This window comes from Malus sylvestris, chromosome 3 (genome assembly GCF_916048215.2).
Source record: "Malus sylvestris chromosome 3, drMalSylv7.2, whole genome shotgun sequence".
In the NCBI taxonomy this organism is placed as follows: Eukaryota; Viridiplantae; Streptophyta; class Magnoliopsida; order Rosales; family Rosaceae; genus Malus; species Malus sylvestris.
In genome coordinates this window covers 28,772,479-28,793,384 of record NC_062262.1, presented here as the reverse complement: position 1 = coordinate 28,793,384, position 20,906 = coordinate 28,772,479, and the positions used below count along the sequence as shown (strand labels likewise).

The following is a 20,906-nucleotide window of genomic DNA, read 5'->3' as shown; positions in this document are numbered from 1 at the left end:
TGAGTAACAAACTCTAACTAACTCTTTCAATTAACTATACATCATCCAATCCATTTACAACTGTTTTGATGAGCTGTGATATATTCAACACTAACAGGACACGTCTCGTTGGAATGGTGAACAAGCTAGGGTGGTACCGAACCCCATTGACTTCCCAATTTTCTTTGCTTGCTTTGTTCCCTTATTGTATATTTATATACACCCTAACACTTCCCCTACAGCAACATTTCTGCTCTTTTGCTTCTTCTTCTCTCTCTCTCTCTCTCTCTCTCTCTCTCTCTCTCTCTCTCTCTCTCTCTCTCTCTCTCTCTCTTCCAAACATAGATTAACTTTTTCCTTTTTCTTGACCAACTAATATTATGGGGAAAAATCCTTGTTGTGAGACGAATGGATTGAAAAAGGGTCCATGGAGTCCGGAGGAAGATCATAAACTCGTTCATTACATTCAGAAACACGGGCATGGGAGATGGCGAACCCTCCCCAAGAATGCAGGTTAGTTTAATTACAAATTAGTAATCATCACGTCTTAAATTTTCTTTCATGCTGGATTGTTCCATGTTTAATTATATATAGTTGAATTAAGTACAAATAATTCACTAAATTTGTGAAGTTTCCTGATCATTTGTTGTTTTGTGTATAGGACTGAAAAGGTGTGGAAAGAGTTGTCGCCTTCGGTGGGCAAACTATTTAAGACCTGATATTAAGAGAGGGAGATTCTCAATGGAAGAAGAAGAGACCATAATACAGTTACACAGTGTTTTGGGAAACAAGTACGTACATATACACTAGAAAATATCGTACTAAAATTTTGTTGTTCATGTTTTTGTTTTCCATTTTATCAAAAACATTCTACTCATGCGTGTGGTCTCATATCCTAGTGGACAAAGTTCTAGGTTTCCATTTCATGTTTTGTTTCAGTCCATTGAAAAAAAAAAATTCTTCTTTTAACTGATTTTTTATCCAAAACAATTTAGAACTTTTGTCGGCATGTGGTCTCATATCCTAGTGGACAGGGTTCTGGGTTTCCACTCATGAGTCCTAAGTCGAAACTTCCCATTTTCCTAAACTATTGTAATAGCTTCAAATCCTCCCCGCCCCTTAATAATAATAAATTTAAAAATAAAAATAAATAAATAAAAACTTTTGTCTACTCCATAAATATTTTAATTTATAAAGATTAGGTTTGTCTCTATATATCAAGAAGGGAGCTTAGGACATTTTATGTCATCACACTGTCAATTTAAGCTAAGCCATATTTAGATAAGTCTTGATTGAAGAGTGGACAAAAGTAGTGTACAAGTCAATGCCAATTTTTTATTTCAGTACTTAACTATAAGCTAATTAAGATGATCTCTTTCTATCTAGGTGGTCTACCATTGCTTCTCGCTTGCCAGGAAGAACAGATAATGAGATCAAGAACTATTGGAACACACACATCAGAAAGAGGCTATTAAAAATGGGGATTGATCCTGTCACTCATACTCCTCGTCTCGATCTTCTTGAACTCACCTCCCTTCTCTCATCAACCCTCTATAACTCATCGTCAGATAATTTGCAGCTTAATATTCCGAATCTGCTCAGTATTGGACCTATAATGGATCCAGAGCTCCTCAACTTAGCCGCTACTTTGTTAACAAGCCAACGCAGACCGCAATCATCGCATCCTGAATTTCCTTCAAAGAATCATGCTCAACAAAACCCACTTGCCCTTTTACAAAACAATGATCAAAACCAATTTCAATCAAACCAGCTCCCAAATGTTGCCCCATTTCTAAACCAACCCCTTATCACTAATTTTGGCCACCCTTGTACTACAAATGGAGCCGATCAGAGTAGTTTTGTTCCTATAATAACAAACCAGGTGGGCTCGTATGACTCTAACTACGAGTCAATCATTAGCCATAATATTCCAGGACAAGATTACCAGCCGGCGTGCATTTCTGATAACGTTAATAATCAAAGCTTTCAAAATATGTGTAGCTTTGGTTCGCTGCTATCAACACCTTCCTCAAGTCCGGCCACCACTACCTATGCCAATTGTTGCACAGAAGATGAGAGGGATAGTTTTTGCAGCAATATCTTAAATATGTATCATGACATTCCCAATGACTTAAACGTTACCCAACTTCTGTGAGAGAAACGTTATTAATAATTATTAGATGAGGAGGCTGTGTAGCAAGCAGGAATTTTGTTCGCTCATGAGTCATGCGAATCAAAGTTTGTGTGAACTTTTTAATATTGCACTCTGATTTTAGCTAGGGATTTGAAGTAATCTGAAATTCACGTTAATCTCATCATTTATTTTTTTTTTGAAAAATGACTTGATACTTGATACGATGGTTAATCTTGACTTGATTTATGATGGTTTTATTATTTTGTTTTAGGCTAATTACCTCCTAGGTGACTTTTAAATGCATCACAGAATTTTAGTTTCTCACATTGCATTATAAAGTTTTAGTATTGTTTGGATCAAAACTTAAACTTTGGGCTCGAGGGAAGTTGGCCCAAAGAGCAGCCTAAAAGGAAGAAGCCCAGTCAAGGCCAGTCAAAACCCAGCCGAAGTCCAGAAGACAGGAGAAGCCCGTTTCTGACTAGGTGCAGGCCATGCAGACTACTTGCTCACCTACCCAATGGCCAAGTGGTATAGACCAGCCAGCTAATCAGCCCAAAAGGTACTTTTAAATGGCAGTACAAGTAAATAGCTGATGAGTCACTATCCTTCAGACTACATTCGGGCAAGATTATAGCTACAGGAGGCCAAGCCAAGGTGTCTATAAAAGGAGAAAGAGAAGTCAGAATCAAGGACACTCAAACAAACAAATACAAGCACAAACTCTGCTCAAAGCCAGATTTGCCTTCAAAACGAAGCTGTAGTCAGCCCAATCCTTCATCCCTTTCGGGATAGACACTCAAACAAACAAATACAAGCACAAACTCTGCTCAAAACCAGATTTGCCTTCAAAACGAAGTTGTAGTCAGCCCAATCCTTCATCCCTTTCAGGATAAACCTTTGTAATAGCTCTGCTACCCTGTTCAACTCTTGCTGTAGTATTTATTTCTTCTATAAACTCACCTCCCCGTCCTTTTTCTAAGCTTTCAAACCTCTTGATAAAATACAAAGATAGGAAGTTGCAAGACGATCAGCCTTGCCCGACAAGGTTAAACCTTGCCCGACCCTCTTCGTTTTTGTCTTTTCATTCAGTAGCCTAGCAATATGTTGTATACTACAAGTTGTATCCAAGTTATTTCTAGTAATATGGCTATTAAAAGATTCTCTCAACACTTGAATCCGATTTGAATATGTCTTAACAGTTCAAACCAGATCTAAGTTCTAAGCCCTCGGGCATATAAGATTTGATCACCCTAAAAGTCCTTGGCCTCAAGGCATAAAAAAGAACCTGATGTGGACTTAACCCATCCACTACAAGCTTTGATAACAAGAAGTCCGAAGTTACTTGGGGCGCAAGTAATCGACCTGTCACTTAGTTTTATTGCTGTTATATTATGATTACCATATAACGTTCGAGGACAAGATGAATTCTGATGGGAAGCCTCAAGGCATATTCAAGGCCCCACAAAGTCACCTATTTGGATTCATCCTATTTCTCGGGCAAGAACATTGAGTATAGAAGGGGTTCTGATGGGAAGCCTCAAGGCCTATTCAAGGCCCCACAAAGGCACATATTTGGATTCATTTTGCTCTTTGAGCTCAGGTAATCAGAAGTATGATGGTTATAAGACCCATATAACCAAGAAAATGAACCTTATGTATTCGAGTACTAAGTTAGTTATTGATGGGAAGCTTCAAGGCCTACACCTAAGGCCCCACAAAGGCACCTGTCAATAACTAACATAATCTCTCGAATATATATAATTAAACTCAAACATCCGTTCTACATCTGCCATGCTGAAGATGGCAGTGGCACGCCTGAGCACTTAAAAGTTAATCTTGATTGTGAGCCTCAAGGCCTACACCTAAGGCCTCACAAAGGCACCTTTCAAAGTTAACTATGTCCTTCTCTTTCAGCCTTGCCCGACAAGCCTTGCCCAACAGGCTTTGCCCGGCAAGCCCGCCAGTAAAGCAGAAGCCCGACAGAAAGCATCAACCGGTGCCAACCTCTCGAGGAGCTGTGTGCTCGTCGGACAGGAAGCATCCCCCACGGAAATTCCCGCCACGAACAAGTATCATATCAATTAGTGACGGATGTACATTGAGACCGAGGTTGTCCCAGTACCACCCAAAGTTCGGGAAATATACATGCCGGCTGGTTTGAAGTCGGGCTGCATGAGGTTTATGACATGGGCGAAGAGGAAGCAGAGATCAAGGGAATGGAGCATGTCAGCGATTTGAATGTTGGCTGCGATATCGAGAGGAAAGTGATTGCACAAATAAAAAAAAGTTTAGAGCTGACTTTATTGGTTTTTAATAATAAGCTAAAGTTTTGAGTTTTACTTGAGTTTAAAACAAAGAATCCAAGATCAACTTATTTTCATTTTAGACCTACATTTCCTTATTCTTAAAGTTCTTCATTTTTTTTAAAATGATAGGATAATCTACGTTAAATTTAACTAAACTACAGAAAGTGATTCGGACACATGACATCGCATGCATGAGCGAATGATTTAACCAACTGATCCTATGCTAATGTTAGCAAGTGCCATTAGCCTTATTTTGGAACACTTTAAGGACCCGTTTGTTTGACCGGATTAGGGAGGACTGGACTGGACTGGACTGTAGTCCCTTGTTTGGTCTGCACCAGGATTAGGTTTAATGGGATTAGGTCTGACTCGCTGGGATTAAACCCCTCACTACGAGTTCTAAGCGAAGCACCCCGATCACCCCCGGACTCGTAAGACCTCTTGCGCTCCTGCGCTCCTGCGAGAGAGAACCTCGCTCAACCTCGATCCTCGCCGTGCTCCCTCCTTGCCCTGCTCCCTCATCTTCGTCCTCCTCATCCTCATCTCTGCGTCTTGCTCGCCCTCAACTCCATCATGCTCGCCCTCATCTGGTAAACTTCGAATCCGACATTATTTCTTCGATTTTTTTTTGCAGATCGTGATATTACTGGGCTTTATTTGATTTAGGTGTTTTGGGTTTGATAAATTTTCAATTATAGACCTCTGCACTTGAACAAATTAGGGTTTTGATTTTTAGGGTCAAATTGAGATTAGAATTTTCAATCATAGCTTGCCGTTGCTCTGGGCTTCGATTGATGGTTGATACATGCTTTTTAAGTTTGTATATCTTTTGATTCTGGTTTTCTAGGGTCTGTAGCTTTTAGATTTTAATTTCTTAACCAGTCAATTGTTCATTTGGATTATAAGTTACAAAACATTGTTGAGTTATTACAAAACATTGTTGAGTTATTTGATTTAGGTGTGTGTGCAGTGTGTGTGTGTGCAATGTGTGTGTGAATGAGTGTGTATGCAGTGTGTGTGTGTGTGCAGTGTCTGTGTGAATGAGTGTGTATGCGGTGTGTGTGTGAATGAGTGTGTATGCAGTGTGTGTGTGTGTGTATGCAGTGTGTGTGTGCAGTGTGTGTGTGTGTGTGTGTGTGTGTGTGTGTGTGTGTGTGTGTGAGGGTAAGAGTGTGTTGCACTCTGTCCCCGTGTGTGTGTGTGTGTGTGTGACTGTGTTTGTGTGTGAGTGTGAGTGTAAGTGTGAGTGTGAGTGAGTGTGAGTGTGAGTGAGTGTGAGTGTGAGTGAGTGTGAGTGTGAGTGTGTGTGCAGTGTGTGTGTGTATGCAGTGTGTGTGTGTGTGTTGCATTCTGTCCCTGTGTGTGTGTGTGTGTGACTGTGTTTGTGGGTGAGTGTGAGTGTAAGTGTGAGTGTGAGTGTGTGTGAGTGTGAGTGTGTGCGCAGTGTGTGTGTGAATGAGTGTGTATGCAGTGTGTGTGTGTGAATGAGTGTGTATGCAGTGTGTGTGTGTGTGTATGCAGTATGTGTGTGCAGTGTGTGTGTGTGTGAGTGTGTATGCAGTGTGTGTGTGTATGCAGTGTGTGTGTGTGTGTGCAGTGTGTGTGTGTGTGTGTATGTATGTATGCAGGGTGTGTGTGAGTCTTTGTCAGTGTGTGAAAGTGTGTATGTCCGTGTGTGTGTTAGTGTGAGTGTGAGTGTGAGTATGTATGTGTATTTTGCACATTTTTCCATGAGTGTGTGTATGTACTTGGTTTATAACCATGATATTACAATGTGAATGTTTTGTATTGTGTGGGGTTGATGCTGAATTGCAATTTTTTGTGGTTGTTGGTTGCAGAGAAGAGGAGCATAAACAGAAGGCTAAGGCTAAGGCTAAGGCTAAGGCTACTGCATTACAGGTGTCCTTTAATTTCCCTCTTCACATGCAATGCCTAGCAATGATAGCAATCCTCATACTAGTGTTCTTAGACACATGTTTATAGATGTTTATAGATGTCCTTAATTTGTTTTTTGTTTTTTTTTTTGTTTGGATAGATATGGATCGAAGGAAGCTTTTATTGATCTTATTGTTAGAGATGTCTTATTTGGAGACAATTTGTATTTGTACGATTCTTGTGGTGTTGATGCTACGTGGCAAACAGAGACATGTTGAACGACCCACATTGACTAACCGTTCACTTATTAGACGAGAGATTAGTTTGTGTTATCTGAATGGTATAAAAGGAATACTGATACTGAATGTGTCAACGAATTGAGAATGGATAGAAGGACTTTTGGCATATTATGCGACTTACTTCGTCAAGATGGGAGGGTAAAAACTGATGGTTTGGTGTCTGTAGAGGAACAGGTGTGTATGACTTTACAAATATTAGCACATCATACTAAGAATCGTAGTGTTGGCGGTAGATTTTATAGGTCGGGAGAGACTATAAGTAGGTATTTCAATAGCGTATTGCAAGGAATTTTGCGATTACAAGGTATCCTACTAAAAGTCCCCCAGCCTGTGCCTATTGATTCTACAGATCCTAGGTGGCGATGTTTTAAGGTATGATGAGAATTTTTTTTCATTTTCCCTAAGCTTTAACTCTTCATTCCCTTTGTATAAATTAACAACTTTTTTATTTTTTATTTTTAAGAATTGCTTGGGAGCATTGGATGGAACACACATTGATGTGCATGTATCTGAAATTGACAAACCAAGATACCGAACAAGAAAGGGTCGAGTCGCAACTAATGTGTTAGGTGTATGTTCAGGAGATATGCAGTTCATATATGTGTTTTCGGGGTGGGAGGGTTCCGCATCAGACTCTAGAGTGCTACATGATGCAATTAGTAGGCCTAATGGTTTTAAGGTACCAGCGGGTAAGACTATTACTTGGTCTCAACTTTGTAAGTTAGGTTTAGTTCTGTTTGTCAACTACAAAACACTAATAAGGTCTGTTTTTTTTTTTCATTAGGTTATTATTACCTTGTAGATGGTGGTTATACAAATGGTGAAGGATTCCTTGCACCCTATAGAGGAATACCTTATCATTTATCTGAATGGGAGGGACGAACACCTTCTAATAAGGAAGAATATTTTAACATGAAGCATTCTAAGGCAAGGAATGTAATTGAACGCTGTTTTGGCTTGCTAAAAGGAAGGTGGTCGATACTAAGGAGTCCATCTTTCTATCCGATAAGGACACAAGGTCGAATAATTACCGCTTGTTGCCTACTACACAATCTTATTAGGCAAGAGATGTCTGTAGATCCAATGGAGAATTTGCCAATAATAGAAGATGGACAAAATACAGAAGAAGGTGAATATGTTGGTAGTGTTCAAACATCGGACCAGTGGACTGCAATGAGGAATGATATGGCTCAGGAAATGTATAATGAGTGGAGAGCAATTAGGAACCAGCAACCGAACTAGCTATATGTGTTAATGATAACATTTTATTTTAGTATTCCTTTTTATCATGCATTTGTTAGATATTAGCACAATGATTGGATGGTATGCAAATTAATTGGATATTATGCAAGTTGATTGGATATTATGCAAATTGATTATTTGTATGGTATTTTCCTTCATTAAAATATTTTTTGTTTAGGTATGGATAACGAAAATTTTTTGAATGCTACTCAAGAGCCAAAAGGAAGAAGGCGTAAATGGGAAGCATTTGAGGAAGAAGTATTACTAGGAGTTCTTGAGGATTTTGTTGCTCAGAAGCAACGGTGTGACACCGGTGCTTTCAAACAAGGTACTTTGGTTGAAATAGCAAAAGCTGTCAATGTTTTATGTCCTCATTCAAATATAAAGGCAAATCCACATATTGAGTCCAAGTTGAAGAAATGGAAAAAAACATATAGTATGGTCGTTGACATGATAAACACAAGTGGATTTGCATGGAATGATGTCAAAAAGTGCGTTGAAGTTGACAGTGATGACGCATGGCAAACTTATGTGCAGGTTCATATCCTATTTTATTTATGCATTAGTTATATTCTTGCTGCTATATTTGTTACGCATGCTAAATTTTAGTTTTGCTATGTTGATATAATCTTAGAGAAATAAAGAAGCCGATGGATGGAGAAGCAAACCTTTTCCACTGTTTGATAGATTTGCATATATATTTGGAAAAGATCAGGCTACGGGTAATGTAGCCGAAACCCCTGCTCAAATGGTGGAGGAACAAAGTCATGATCATGTTGGTGAAAGTGATATTGGAGGTGAAAATTTTGTTTCTTCAATGAACCAACAAAGCCAACAAAGCACCCCATCTGAAAATAGCCAAAGAAAGAGGAAAAGAGCTGTGGGAAGTTCAAGTGATGGAACCGAGGCAATTATCAGTGGACTGAAAGATTTTTATGTTGAAAGTGGGAAGAGGATGCAAATGGTAACTGAAACTTTAGTTCAAGGTACTGCAGATCATACTGACATAGCTAATGAACTTGAAGCAATGGGTCTCTCTCCTATGGATCAAATTGATGCATTGTCTCTTATTTTGGATAAACCAAAAAATGTGGGAGTGTTCAGGGCAATCAAACCGGAACTCAAGAAAGTGTTCGTCCAAAGGCTTTTAAGCGACAACGCAAGCGGATGAGGATTTTGGCTAATGTTAACATGGATGTATTTTATTAACGTTAACATGGATGTATTTTATTAATCATACAATCTTATGTTATGACTTATAACTTAGCTTTGCACTAGTATTTTGGCTTCTGTTAACTAGCCATTTTGTAAATTATGGAGATCTATTTTGGCTAATGTTAACTAATGTTAACTAGGATTTTCTAAATTATGGAGATCTTATGTACTTGTATTTGTTGAAGTTGCATGTTTTGGCCACTATTATTTTTCTTCTGTTGGGTGATAGAGTTTAAATCAAGCTACATTTGCAAATTAAACCCAATTCTATTAGCAGGTAATAGAAACAAAACAATTGTCAATTTTTTTTAAGATTCATAATATACATGGCAAAAATATGCTCCAATTAACCCATATCATGAGATTTGTAGCATTACTCTATTACACAATGGCAAAAATTTGTAGTCCTAGTCTAAGCAAACACAAATCTGGTGAACAGTACTGTTTTTCTTATCCTGCTTCTTAGTCCGAGACTGCACCAAACGCTTCACTAAGTTAGTCCAGCTTAGTCCAGTCTAAGCCAGTTCAGCTTAGTCCCGACAGCTAGTCCAGTCCGAGACAGTCCAGCGCAACAAACGCACTCTAATCTTCATAAAATGTCATAGTATATTTAGAAGTGCAGGATTCCAACACAAGTGATAAGTTAAAATATCATATAATGGTGCGGATGTATGCGCGAAGAAGTTCAAGATCTTGTAGTAAACATTTAATACGCCAATGTGAGGTACTCTTGGCATTTTCGTGCACGTGTGACATCTCTTGGTCCTAGCACGTGTTTTAATTTATATTGAGTGACATTAGGATATGTGTGACAGTTAGCGTTACACATGCATATATGTCCTCCCAATTGCTTCTAAAGAGGCAACATGCATGATGAATTAACCTCCCATCCCATTGGATTCCACAAGCAAAACAAAATATAAAAGTTCATGTTTACTATCATAAAGCAGTGTGTTTGAAAATTTTGTGTTGCATTGTTCAAGTTTAATGTGTATTCCATTATTGACGTGCACTGCCAAGTTGTAAAACTTTTTTACGGCTTTTTAGTCAAAATGGTTTTTGAGATTTGCATAACACATACTTTGGTTCTTGAGATTGAAAATCAATAGAAGTAGTTCTTGAAATTGTCCACCATCCATTATTTTGGTCATTTCGTTAAAAAACTCCGTTAAGTTGAGGGTATTTTTAGCCAAAATGATATATGAGATTTGCATAACACATAACTTTGGTCCATAAGATTGTCCACCATCCATCATTTTGGTCATTCCGTTAAAAAGCTCAAAGATCACTTAATGGAGTTTTTTAATGGAATGACCAAAATAATTGATGGTGGATAATCTCATGAACTACTTCTATTGATTTCCAATCTCAGGACCAAAATTATGTTATGCAAATCTCAATGATCATTTTGGCTAAAAAGCCATTTTTTTACACAATCAAACCAACTTACCATGAAAAGCTCAAAACAACTTGAGCTTGGTATCAGACCTGAAATTTTTGAGTGAGCTCAAGCTCAGCTTATATAAGAAGCAAGTCAAGCCAAGCTCAAGATCAAAAATACAAACAAGAATGAGAAACTGCAATGCTTAAATTTATGAAGTTCAACTTATAAAAATACCACCGCTTCTTTATATATATTTATTATTAATAAAATTTCATTAGGTGTATATATATATATATATGTATGTATGTATGTATGTATGTATATATATATATGTATGTATGTATAATTGTGTACCAAACAAAAAAAAACTACTTAATGACCCCAAACAAAAAAAAACTACTTAATGACCCAATAAAAATAAGAATGGACTTCAAGATGGTCCTTGTACATGTTACCGTTCATAAAAAATTTCTTGAGCAAGTACAAGAACTTCAATATGTTTAAAAGAAGTGGAAAAAAAAAAGAAGAAACTTAGCTAAATCCGAATGCGGAACCTCAGCAATTGGCATGAATCTATGTAGCAAATTCAAACACCATCACCCAGCATATTGGCAAAATTACGCAGTTTCCGCAAATTCCTGCACTACCTCTTTTACACCTTTGAACATCTCCGGTGTCATCTTCCAGTGTCGACAAATGTGGTGTCCCTCAACTTAACTACTAAGTCTCTCAAAGAAGTAAAGGTATCCCATGTCCTTGGGAGGATTAACGGAAGCTCCAACTTTGTCGTCGTTGAAAATAACCCATCTGCCATCTTTTAAGATGTGAGCAACATAATGACCACATTGAGTAGATGTTCCGATGTGGCTTACAATTCCAATGAGTCTATATCCTGCATAGAGCCAAGCGACAACAGTTCTCAAAACCCTAAAATTGAACATATCGATGTCTTCATGTAATTACTGTTTAACACGTGTGTCACATATGCATCACACATATACATCTATAAGAGGTCTAAGATACTTACTCCCTGCTCCATCAGGCAGCCCAGCATCAATCGCAGTAGGTGCAGTGTCAGATGTTGTCGCATCCATGTCCGATGAAGCAGAAGCATCAGGATTGTTGAATATCCAATCTGTGGCTTTCTCGATGTCACCACCCTGTCAAATATACATAATTTAAAGATAAGCAAAGGTTACCAAAATCTTCTGTAGTTAAACAAATACACAAACAGCTGCCTATTCTAGAAATAAAAAGGAGCTCCTAAAAAGATTTACCGATGCTTTCAGTGCCTTCCGAGCAGTGTCTTCTTGAAAACCAAATGAAATCAACATATCAACTTTTGATTGATCAACCGCACACTGTCCCCCTTGAGAAATAGGAGCATCTATATCTGGAAATGGAAGAGTGCATCAGTATCATTTAGCTCCCTAAACATAACAATTCATAGCTCAAAACCTAGCTCTTGCTAGAAAGATAACTACTTTCCGAGATGAAAGACATATTCTGGCAAGAACCATGTTGCATTACCTGCATCATCCATGTGTGAAAGTAGCCAATTCATTGCCTCTTCCACTCCAGTATTTGACGTATTAATGGCAGCTTTCTGACAGTGTAACTGATTAAAACCCATTGAAACAAGCTGGAAAACAATACTCTCATCGGCAACAGGCTCATTTGGTTCCTCCTCTTCCCCTGAAACTTAATAGTCTAGTCAACGCATAATTCAGAGAGAAGCAAAAATATCATTTTAAATTAGCCAAAAGCACATGTATGCAAATACCATAAAAGACCAAAAAATGCAAAAGAGACTCTCGCGGTGCTTGCACATTTTCTAAATTCAATTAGTAAAGGACATGTCTAAGGAGCATAATGCAATTACATGCTAAAAACGTGATTTTAACACTTTTGTTTGGCTGCGAGTTCATACACTTCCAAAATATGAGAGTACTTGGGTTTAATTATGATGTGACAATACAAAGATCCACTGAAATGCACTACAATTTGGGTGAAAATTCCATGTAAAATGCACTTAAGGGAACGTCCACAAACATATGCAGGCACCATCGAGAAGTTTTTACAATTTCTCCAAAAAATATTCAATAAGACGTTGGGAAAATAAAATTGTAACACATACCGCCCTCCGGCAACAACTCTTCACCAGGTTGGAGTCCCTTGCTGCGCATGTGACTGATATCTATGATATCAGGAACATCTATATATACATCTGCAGAGACAGATACAGAAAACAATGAGAAGCCTATAAAAAAACCAGCAGTATTAATGCATAACAATTTAGGAACCCAGCAGAAAATACCTAGTTTTTTGGGCACCCAGCCCACTTCCATTACAAACTTTCGCATGTGCAACACCAGATAATCAGGGAACGAAGTTAGACCTGCACTCCTGCAATGTATTAAAATAGATTTAAGGAAGAAATATAATTTTACCGTAGGCATAAAGATTATTCAAGACATGCTTAGTTACCAGTTCGGAAATACATGATAAAAGAACATCTTAACTTGTAGTGGAACAGAATTAACCAATTTTCCTTCCTAAACATCTTAACTTGTAGTGGAACAAATTAAGCAAAATTAGTGGACAGCTCCATCATTTTGTTTATCCAAATAACTTGAAGTCCTCCACATGCATTCTTGTCCATCAATCAGCCTTTAGCAGACGAAAATAACATAATCTAAAAATATTTTGACACCAGCAATCAGAAAGCTTACTTCACAGCCGTTGTCTTGGCCTTCAAACCAGTGCTGTAAAAATCCTGTATCTCTTCGGGAGATGAAAAGCTTGCAAGGCATGCTTCTAGAGGAACCCTTGGACGTACAATCTCATCACTGGATCTGGAAGAACTCACATTCTTAGTTCAAAGTGTGCAAGGAGATCAAAAATGAAACCATGATATTGAATTTGAAACCATATAAACTCACACTTCCTTGCCTTCCGCAATCTTTTCTGCTTTCAATTTTTGAAAGGCTTCAAGTTCTTCTGAATTTTCAAAGTAAGAAGAAAACAAGAGTATCAGCTTCTGGATCATGTTTCAGCATCAATAGTGATTAGTGACTCAAGACCATCAACGGTGGCCCAAGAAGAAACTCACCTTTATTAGTGGCTGCATGAAGTGGGATGTTTAATGAGAGAATGTAGTCAAGCCTTCTATTGTAAGCAACTTTCCCAGACGAACACATAATACGATCTTCAATGCCAAACTTAAAACTCCTCGCAGGATCCACTTCAGGTCTTCCAGAATGAACTCGTTCAACTTGGTCAAGAAAATGAAGGAAGAACTCCAAGGCATCCTAAACAAAATTTGGTTTCAATTATTTACATTAAACAGCAAAAGTCATATGTGAGAGGGTCAAATATTATTCTCCCAGTTGCATATGCTTTTAATTGTTTACTGCTTTGTTAGCTGTTGATTAAAATTTAAATGTTGTGGATTAGTTTCTAACAGCTAGATTCTTAGTCGCTTTTCTCATATGCCAAGTGTAGGCCATGTGTTTTAATCGCAATGGATGAATGGTTGAGTGGCTGATATAGGATCTTGTGTAAGAAAAATATCATTATTCTTGTACCTCTTGCTCAGATATGAGATTTACAGAAATATAGAAACGTTCTCTCTGCCATTTTCTTGCTTCATCCTTTTGTCATTTACATTATAAATTCACACGTGGATATTAATTGAGGTTTTAAACTTCAATTTTTTAGTAAATAAGACAATAAAAATATTAAAAAAAAAACACCACACATCTTCTTTAAGGATAAAAAAAACCGACTTCTGTCAAAAATTGCAAATCTTTTGTCATAGATCATAAGAGATGGTGAATGTACCTGTTGTCTCATGGAGGAAAATTCAGGATGGCTGGCAGCTATAAGCGCTTTAAACATACGAGGAGGTATCCCTTCCTGTTTCTAATAGTATTTGAAGGTGGATTAAAACAAAAGAGAGACAGAACAAGTCAAAAGGAAATCACTGAATGAACCTGGCATATTAAATGGCGGAAGCATGTTCTTTTTATTGATTTTTTAAAGTATAAGAAATTGAGGGAAGTATTGGGAAAGTATCGAGAAATATGCATACAACAGTCTCATCAAGATTCAATATAAAAGTGAACAGGAAACAAATCACTTGCATTTTGAGTTCAAATTTACACAGGAATACCAAAACACTAACAATGAATAAGCATTGATATGTAAGGCACTTAGAATGCAGATGCTTATCCAGAGAGCTTACTAATTTTGTTGTAGGGGCAATGGCATTTGTATGATCTTTTTCCTGGACAACATATAAGAAATCTCAGCCACCATCAAGCAAACAGAAACTGTCAAATCAAATAAACCATTTTGCTAATACAAACATACCTCGGTTACAGGTACGGAGTATTTACCAGACAGCAAACCATGCGCCAGCTTTGTTCTGCCAAATAACACAGAAGTCTTAAGTACAAATGACTTTGTGCAGAAAACTTTCCCAAACCAGTTTTTTATGACTCAACTTAATTTTCTTAGAAGGATAGGCCGAGGAAGAGGGAAAAGAACTACTTGCAGAAGTAAAAAAAAAAAAAAAAAAACAGACCTACACATGCAGACACATGTGTTTACACCAATAATTGCAAAGCAATTAATGTCGAACACAACTCACATTAACAAGTAACACAGCTTAGAGCATCTCCAAAGGAGATGTCAAATTTTAAACATCAAAATGATAGTCGATAGCTTATGTGGCAATTTGACATTTTGTACAATATTTTGCTCCACCCGATATGTTAAATAATAATGTCATTTAATAAATTTTTTATCTTTTTGTGGAGTCCAATGATTAAGGCAACCAATCAAATATTTCAAAAACATAACAACATTTATTATATATTATATTAATCTATTAAAAAATCATTTAATGAATTTGACAGCTAAAGACTTTGCCTTCAAATGACTCAGCACCACGTAAGAAATTGAAGGCTCGGTTGGAGAGAGTTTGCTGCCATTTTTTACTGTTGTATGTCTACGTGGCAATTTTGACATATCCTTTGGAGCTGCTCTTAGCTTTCTTAGCATGAATAGCAACATATAGTTAAACACAATAGATGATAGAAATGCACATAGAATCAACACTAAGAATCCGCTAACTACTTACAACTGCATGTTCAGGTCTACAGTGGGGTCAGCTGGTGCTTTCTCAAAAGCCATTTTCAAACTTTGATTCTTGAAGTATCTGATCAAATGTAATAACAAAATATTAACCGGTATGAAACATCTCTCTTCTAAATTGATTTGTTTTCATTGAAACTAAATAACATAAAGTGTAAACTTACCCGGAATAGAAAGAGTGTGTTGAAAACACAACTTGCATAGTCGCTGCCATATAACAGCTGCAATAAAACAAAATGAGAAATCAAGACATTGTCAATAGATACAATGTCTTCAGAATACTAAACAGTACCAAATATACCTGTTTCCAAGATTGACAAGTCCAGTGTAACCAGGTCCAAATATCAGTTCAACCTCCTGTCCACTTTCTTGAATCCGGTTCCAGTCAAAATTGGTATTCTGGTCAAGCTCTCTTTCAGCAGTTGTCATTTCTGTCTGAAAACAAGAATGGTATCAGCTATTCCATCAAATTTAACACTGACAGAATAATATTACCACAAGCACAGCAATCCAAATGCACAATTTCCAAGAAAACATTTGGAATGTTAAGGAATTTCAGGGAAACAAAATACTGAACTTCAAAAGCAAATCAGAAGTCAGAGATATCTGGTTTTCATTGGAACATTCACGATTGACCACGCACTTTAACCAAATGGTCCAGCAAGGGAGTGCTTTAACCAAAGGTAAGAGGAATATGTGATCAATCCCCTGTTCGTAGAGTGCTGACTCTTCTGTGCAATACGGAAATGCAACCAAAAGAGAAAACTTCAAGACCTGTTCAAAGAGCTAGAGTCCAGAAATCTTCTGTAGTTGTTACAGAACTTATGATATCATTACTGTATTTAAAATCTAAACCATTAGATTACTTGCATGCAACAGATTTCTTCATCTTAAAAGATGAACATTAGATCTTTCATACCTCAATGTATTATTAAAAATTTGACCCAGTCAAACATTTCACAAGTTTTGTTATCCCGCTAGAACATTATAATTGTCTTCAATTATGTCTAAAAGATATCCCTAACACACTAAAAATTGAAATTTTTATTCATAACGGGAAATAAATTTATTCAAATATGTGTATAAAAATACAATACCACATGTTTCATTTCAATCTTTGCAAGGAAAACCAACTGGTAAATAATTTGACAATAACTGCATCATGTCACATTTGGTATATGAGAATGCCACATAAAGATTTAATCCAACAAATAGAAAAATAATAGTTAAACTCTCTATATTAAGAACATTTTTTAGCATATGTTAAGAATAGAGGAGCCCTGCTTGGAACAAAAAAATAGAGAATTAGGAGGTCCAAAGCACATTTCAGAAAAGATGAAACTAACCTTCAGTAATGATGAAAAATCAATGCCAAAAAATGCCAGATGTTGCGCCAAAAGTGGGTCTAATACACTATCATCCTCTGGGTATGAGAAAACATCTGAGCTGCCACAATATGTTAGTTATCAATAGCAATCAATACATGTAAGACAAACTCATTCATTTGAAATAATCAACTACTAGGTCATGTTTGCCAGGATTTGTCTGCTAAACAGCATGTTTTTCATTCATGAACATGAACCAGATAAAATTGCGTAACTTTTATGTACTTACAAACACAAGCACATGACGAATAGGATAAGTAATTGCAGAGATTTTAACAACACAAGACAGCATTACCTGCTCCTTCCAGATCAGCTGTAATTGTCCCCAGCTTTACAGCAAGAGGATAGCCCGTTTCCTTATAGTGTTCAATGGCATGGTTGTTGCCACCAGTTCCATCCCAATTTTTTCTCCCACAAAGGATCATTCCATCAGTTAGATTTAACCAAAGGTTTTCTCTTTTATCACACTTGCAACATTTCCAGCCAGATGAAGGAATAATAATACCATTGTCAATCTGTTGCAAATTCGTTGCATAAGCACTAACTTGCTTCTTCTCAGCTGTCCATGCTGCAAGTTGTTCTTTCCTCTCAGCACCCTCAGCCAATAAAATGGCATCAACAGCCAATCTTACCTGCAGAAAAAAAAGTCATAATTGTTCCCTATTTGCTCTCTTATTTATTTCACATCAATAATGATCTAGAACAAATAGAAAAGAATGAGCACCTTCTCTGGGAATTCGACAGAAGGAAATGGAAGAGTTACATAATCAGGCAGTAGGACTATATTGTGTGTTTCTTCATATTCAGGTTCATTGTTATCAAATCCCCCATCGACACCTACAAATCATACCACAGGTTAAAATTTGTTTCACCACAACAGAACATCTACTACTAGTACACAGTACGATAACCATTGGGTCTTGCAAAGCTATGCTAGAACATCTGAAGCTTAAGCAATATTAACACTAAAAACATGATGAGCCTGTACCAACCACATCAAATAATACACATACAAATTGTAGTAGTATGTACTATGGAAAGATCCATAAAATTTGCATCTTGTCTATTTACCTCAAAAGTTTTAATAGAAACATTTTGGCTTATATAGTTTGGAAAATAGGACTCAGCACTACCATATTAGAAATAGAGAGATAGAGCGAGCGGTTCTTCAAATTTGAATAAGATTTATTTGCAAATACTAACTTAATTGAGTGTGTTCCTCGCCAACAGACATTATTTGCTTCAATATTAACAAAGAGAGATCAGGTTCCTTTTTCTCCTTTGAAGATTATACACATTCATTTTGTTTTCAGTGAGAACTGTTAAAACTCCTATTGTTCGATGACTATACATATGCTGCATGCATTGTAGTCTAAATACTATCAAATCAGGATATGTCATCCAACATGCATAACGGTGCCTCTAAATAGCATAGATTGCAAAAATACATCATCCAAACTCAGTAATTTCCAATACCGCAAAGGCATAGATCATTTTGATTAAAATTACCTATAGCCATGAGTGTGGGTTTCTTCAAAGGTCTATCTTCAGGAACCAACACTTTTGTTTGCTTTATATGCAAATAAACTGGATTTCCAGTCTTTTCATAGTTCCAGCCCACGCAATCCTTCCCAAAAGCAAGAAATGTGTTCATGTCCACAAACAAACCACCTTCTGATCTCTGAAAACCATCACGGAATAACCATTAGAGAAAACAAACCCACAAATAAAACAAATTGTATGAAATTATTTAAGTGAATTCCTGATACAACCAAGAACTTTTCAACATTTAAATGTTAAGGGAAATTGAAGCCTCTTATAGCCCTTATAACTTCTTAAAAAACAAGGGACAAAAAATCAATCACAACAACCTAAAACCAAACACTATTCATTGTATAAGAAACCAAGTAATTGAAACCCTACGAATATGTTTCATACTCAGTTATTTAGGTATTTGTTTTTACGAACATACAGAAAACTTCACCAACTATATTGAACTCGTAATTCATAGTTACTTTGCATGTATGTCAACCAAGTATCGTAAGTAAATTGCTCCCAGTTGTTCAATCATTTGATAACCGGAGTCACTTTCCTTCTGTACACTTTTCCGGCATCCAAACTATGCAAGTGGAAATTGCACCAGCAAAATACAAGGAAAAATAAAAACGAAACAAACACATTGATAAGCCATAAAAATCATTAAAGTGCAGCAAAAATCAAAGCAGCATTTGGAAGACATACTCAAATTCGAAAAAAACTAGCTATTGAGAAATCAAGGGAAGATAAAAATTAACACAAAGGGCAGTATTAGTATAGTGAGCAAATCCTGAATTCGTCGTAGCAGCTTCTAGTTGTTTCCTATACTTCCTCAGCAGCCAAACAGAAGACAAGTAAACATATTAATCCCCTGTTTGGCCGGGGAGAAAGCTCGAGAAAATTCAACAGAAAAAACGAAACCAAATTCTAGAGTATCGAGCTTGGAGTAGATAAAGTGAGTGAGAGCAAAATTGGAGGGAAATTGTTTACCGGAGTGTCGAAAGAGATGCAGCATTCTTGCTTGTAGATGCGGTTGGTGGGTTCCGGGATCCGAACCCGGGAGAGATTGGATCGGACCAGGTCCATGGGGTCCAGCATCGCTCTCTCTGCAGAAACAAAGGGTTTTGAAATTGGATAGGCAAGAGAGGGAGAGAATATGGTTCTTTGCCCTAAGTGCAAAGTTTATGTATGCTTCTTGTAAACAACACTGAATATATTTTGAAATTTCTCATCTATTTAAACTATATTTTATAAATTATATGATTTTGTCATTGAATTTTATTTAAATATTATATAATTTCTAATATGATATATGTTGGAGTGAGATTTCCTACAAGAATAAATACCTCTACAGATTTGTTGACCGCAATCCTCACGTTCGCCTAATCCTTCTTCGAGATGTCCCAAAATAATCTTCCTCCGTAGCTTGCCCAGGCAGGGTACCTGCAAAAGATACTCCGACACTCAAGTCAGTTGATTTGTTTCTATTTTCTGGATTCCCTTCGGTATTTCTCACGTACCCGGTTATTTGGGTCATTTCCCTATTTATAGGACCGCATGCTTGAGGATCAAGTCTCACCACCAGTCCTCCTTCCCACTTCCTTAATGGTCATCCGTCATGTAACTGCATGCCCTGGGAACAACTACCACGACCCGCCTCCCTCTCCCACTTCTCCTTCGTAGTGGGGAATTATCTAGGCACGTTCCCTTGCGTATACTTCTTGTGGGCTTTTGTCTTGCACACCTCTTTCTCCTTGGATGATTGGTATTGGCCTATGAGTCGAAGCCGGATTTTATCCTCCCATAATGCCCCATTTTTTCCTTTTTTACGCATGTAAAATAGGGGAAAACTGAGTTTTTCGATCTCATGAGGCCTTGAAATCCTACTCTTTAAAGGGCTGATACTTATATGATTTTCGAACGAAGATTTATGACGACTGACACTACGAACATTACGAAAGTAAACTGACAGGACGAACATTACGCAAGTGGACTGACAGTAAAGTAAACTGATATGACGAATATCACGAACATTACGAACATTACGAAAGTAAACTCACATCACGAAAGGGGATTACGAAGACTGACAAAAGTGGACTGACATTACAAACATCACGAACATTACGAATATTACGAACATTACGAAAGCAAATTCACATGACGAACATCACGAAAGGGGATTACGAAGACTGACGAAAGGGGATTACGAAGACTGACAAAAGTGGACTAACATTACAAACATCACGAACATTACGAACATTACGAAAGCAAATTCACATGACGAACATCACGAAAGGGGATTACGAAGACTAACAAAAGTGGACTGACATACAGTGTACACCGCACTTATTACACATATGTATATGTATGTATGTATATATATATATATAT

At 37.2% G+C, this 20,906-nt stretch overlaps 2 protein-coding genes and 2 long non-coding RNA genes across 4 annotated transcripts; 3 read left to right on the top strand and 1 right to left on the bottom strand.

Moving 5' to 3' along the window:
- The first annotated feature begins 232 nt into the window (after positions 1–232).
- Positions 233–2,317, top strand: LOC126614929 (transcription factor MYB74-like). The gene is made up of 3 exons (XM_050282628.1): positions 233–492; positions 641–770; positions 1,366–2,317. Exons 1-3 carry the CDS (start codon positions 360–362, stop codon positions 2,132–2,134), a joined length of 1,032 nt encoding a protein of 343 aa, XP_050138585.1. The 5' UTR covers positions 233–359; the 3' UTR covers positions 2,135–2,317.
- A 2,552-nt stretch (positions 2,318–4,869) lies between these two features.
- Positions 4,870–6,540, top strand: LOC126614934 (uncharacterized). The gene is made up of 3 exons (XR_007620575.1): positions 4,870–5,009; positions 6,258–6,318; positions 6,455–6,540. It is a non-coding gene; the product is annotated as an uncharacterized LOC126614934 (long non-coding RNA).
- A 663-nt stretch (positions 6,541–7,203) lies between these two features.
- LOC126614935 (uncharacterized) lies at positions 7,204–7,965 on the top strand. The gene is made up of 2 exons (XR_007620576.1): positions 7,204–7,282; positions 7,378–7,965. It is a non-coding gene; the product is annotated as an uncharacterized LOC126614935 (long non-coding RNA).
- A 2,873-nt stretch (positions 7,966–10,838) lies between these two features.
- Positions 10,839–19,728, bottom strand: LOC126616036 (ubiquitin carboxyl-terminal hydrolase 14-like). The gene is made up of 20 exons (XM_050283981.1): positions 19,506–19,728; positions 18,489–18,660; positions 17,704–17,816; positions 17,275–17,611; positions 16,941–17,035; positions 15,896–16,029; positions 15,759–15,815; positions 15,581–15,658; positions 14,809–14,863; positions 14,681–14,722; positions 14,278–14,358; positions 13,547–13,745; positions 13,377–13,434; positions 13,167–13,289; positions 12,752–12,840; positions 12,572–12,661; positions 11,965–12,129; positions 11,712–11,827; positions 11,462–11,594; positions 10,839–11,326 (listed from the first exon to the last, which is right to left on the bottom strand). The coding sequence occupies exons 1-20, from the start codon at positions 19,611–19,613 to the stop codon at positions 11,148–11,150; spliced, it is 2,424 nt and encodes an 807-aa protein (XP_050139938.1). The 5' UTR covers positions 19,614–19,728; the 3' UTR covers positions 10,839–11,147.
- Positions 19,729–20,906: the final 1,178 nt, after the last annotated feature.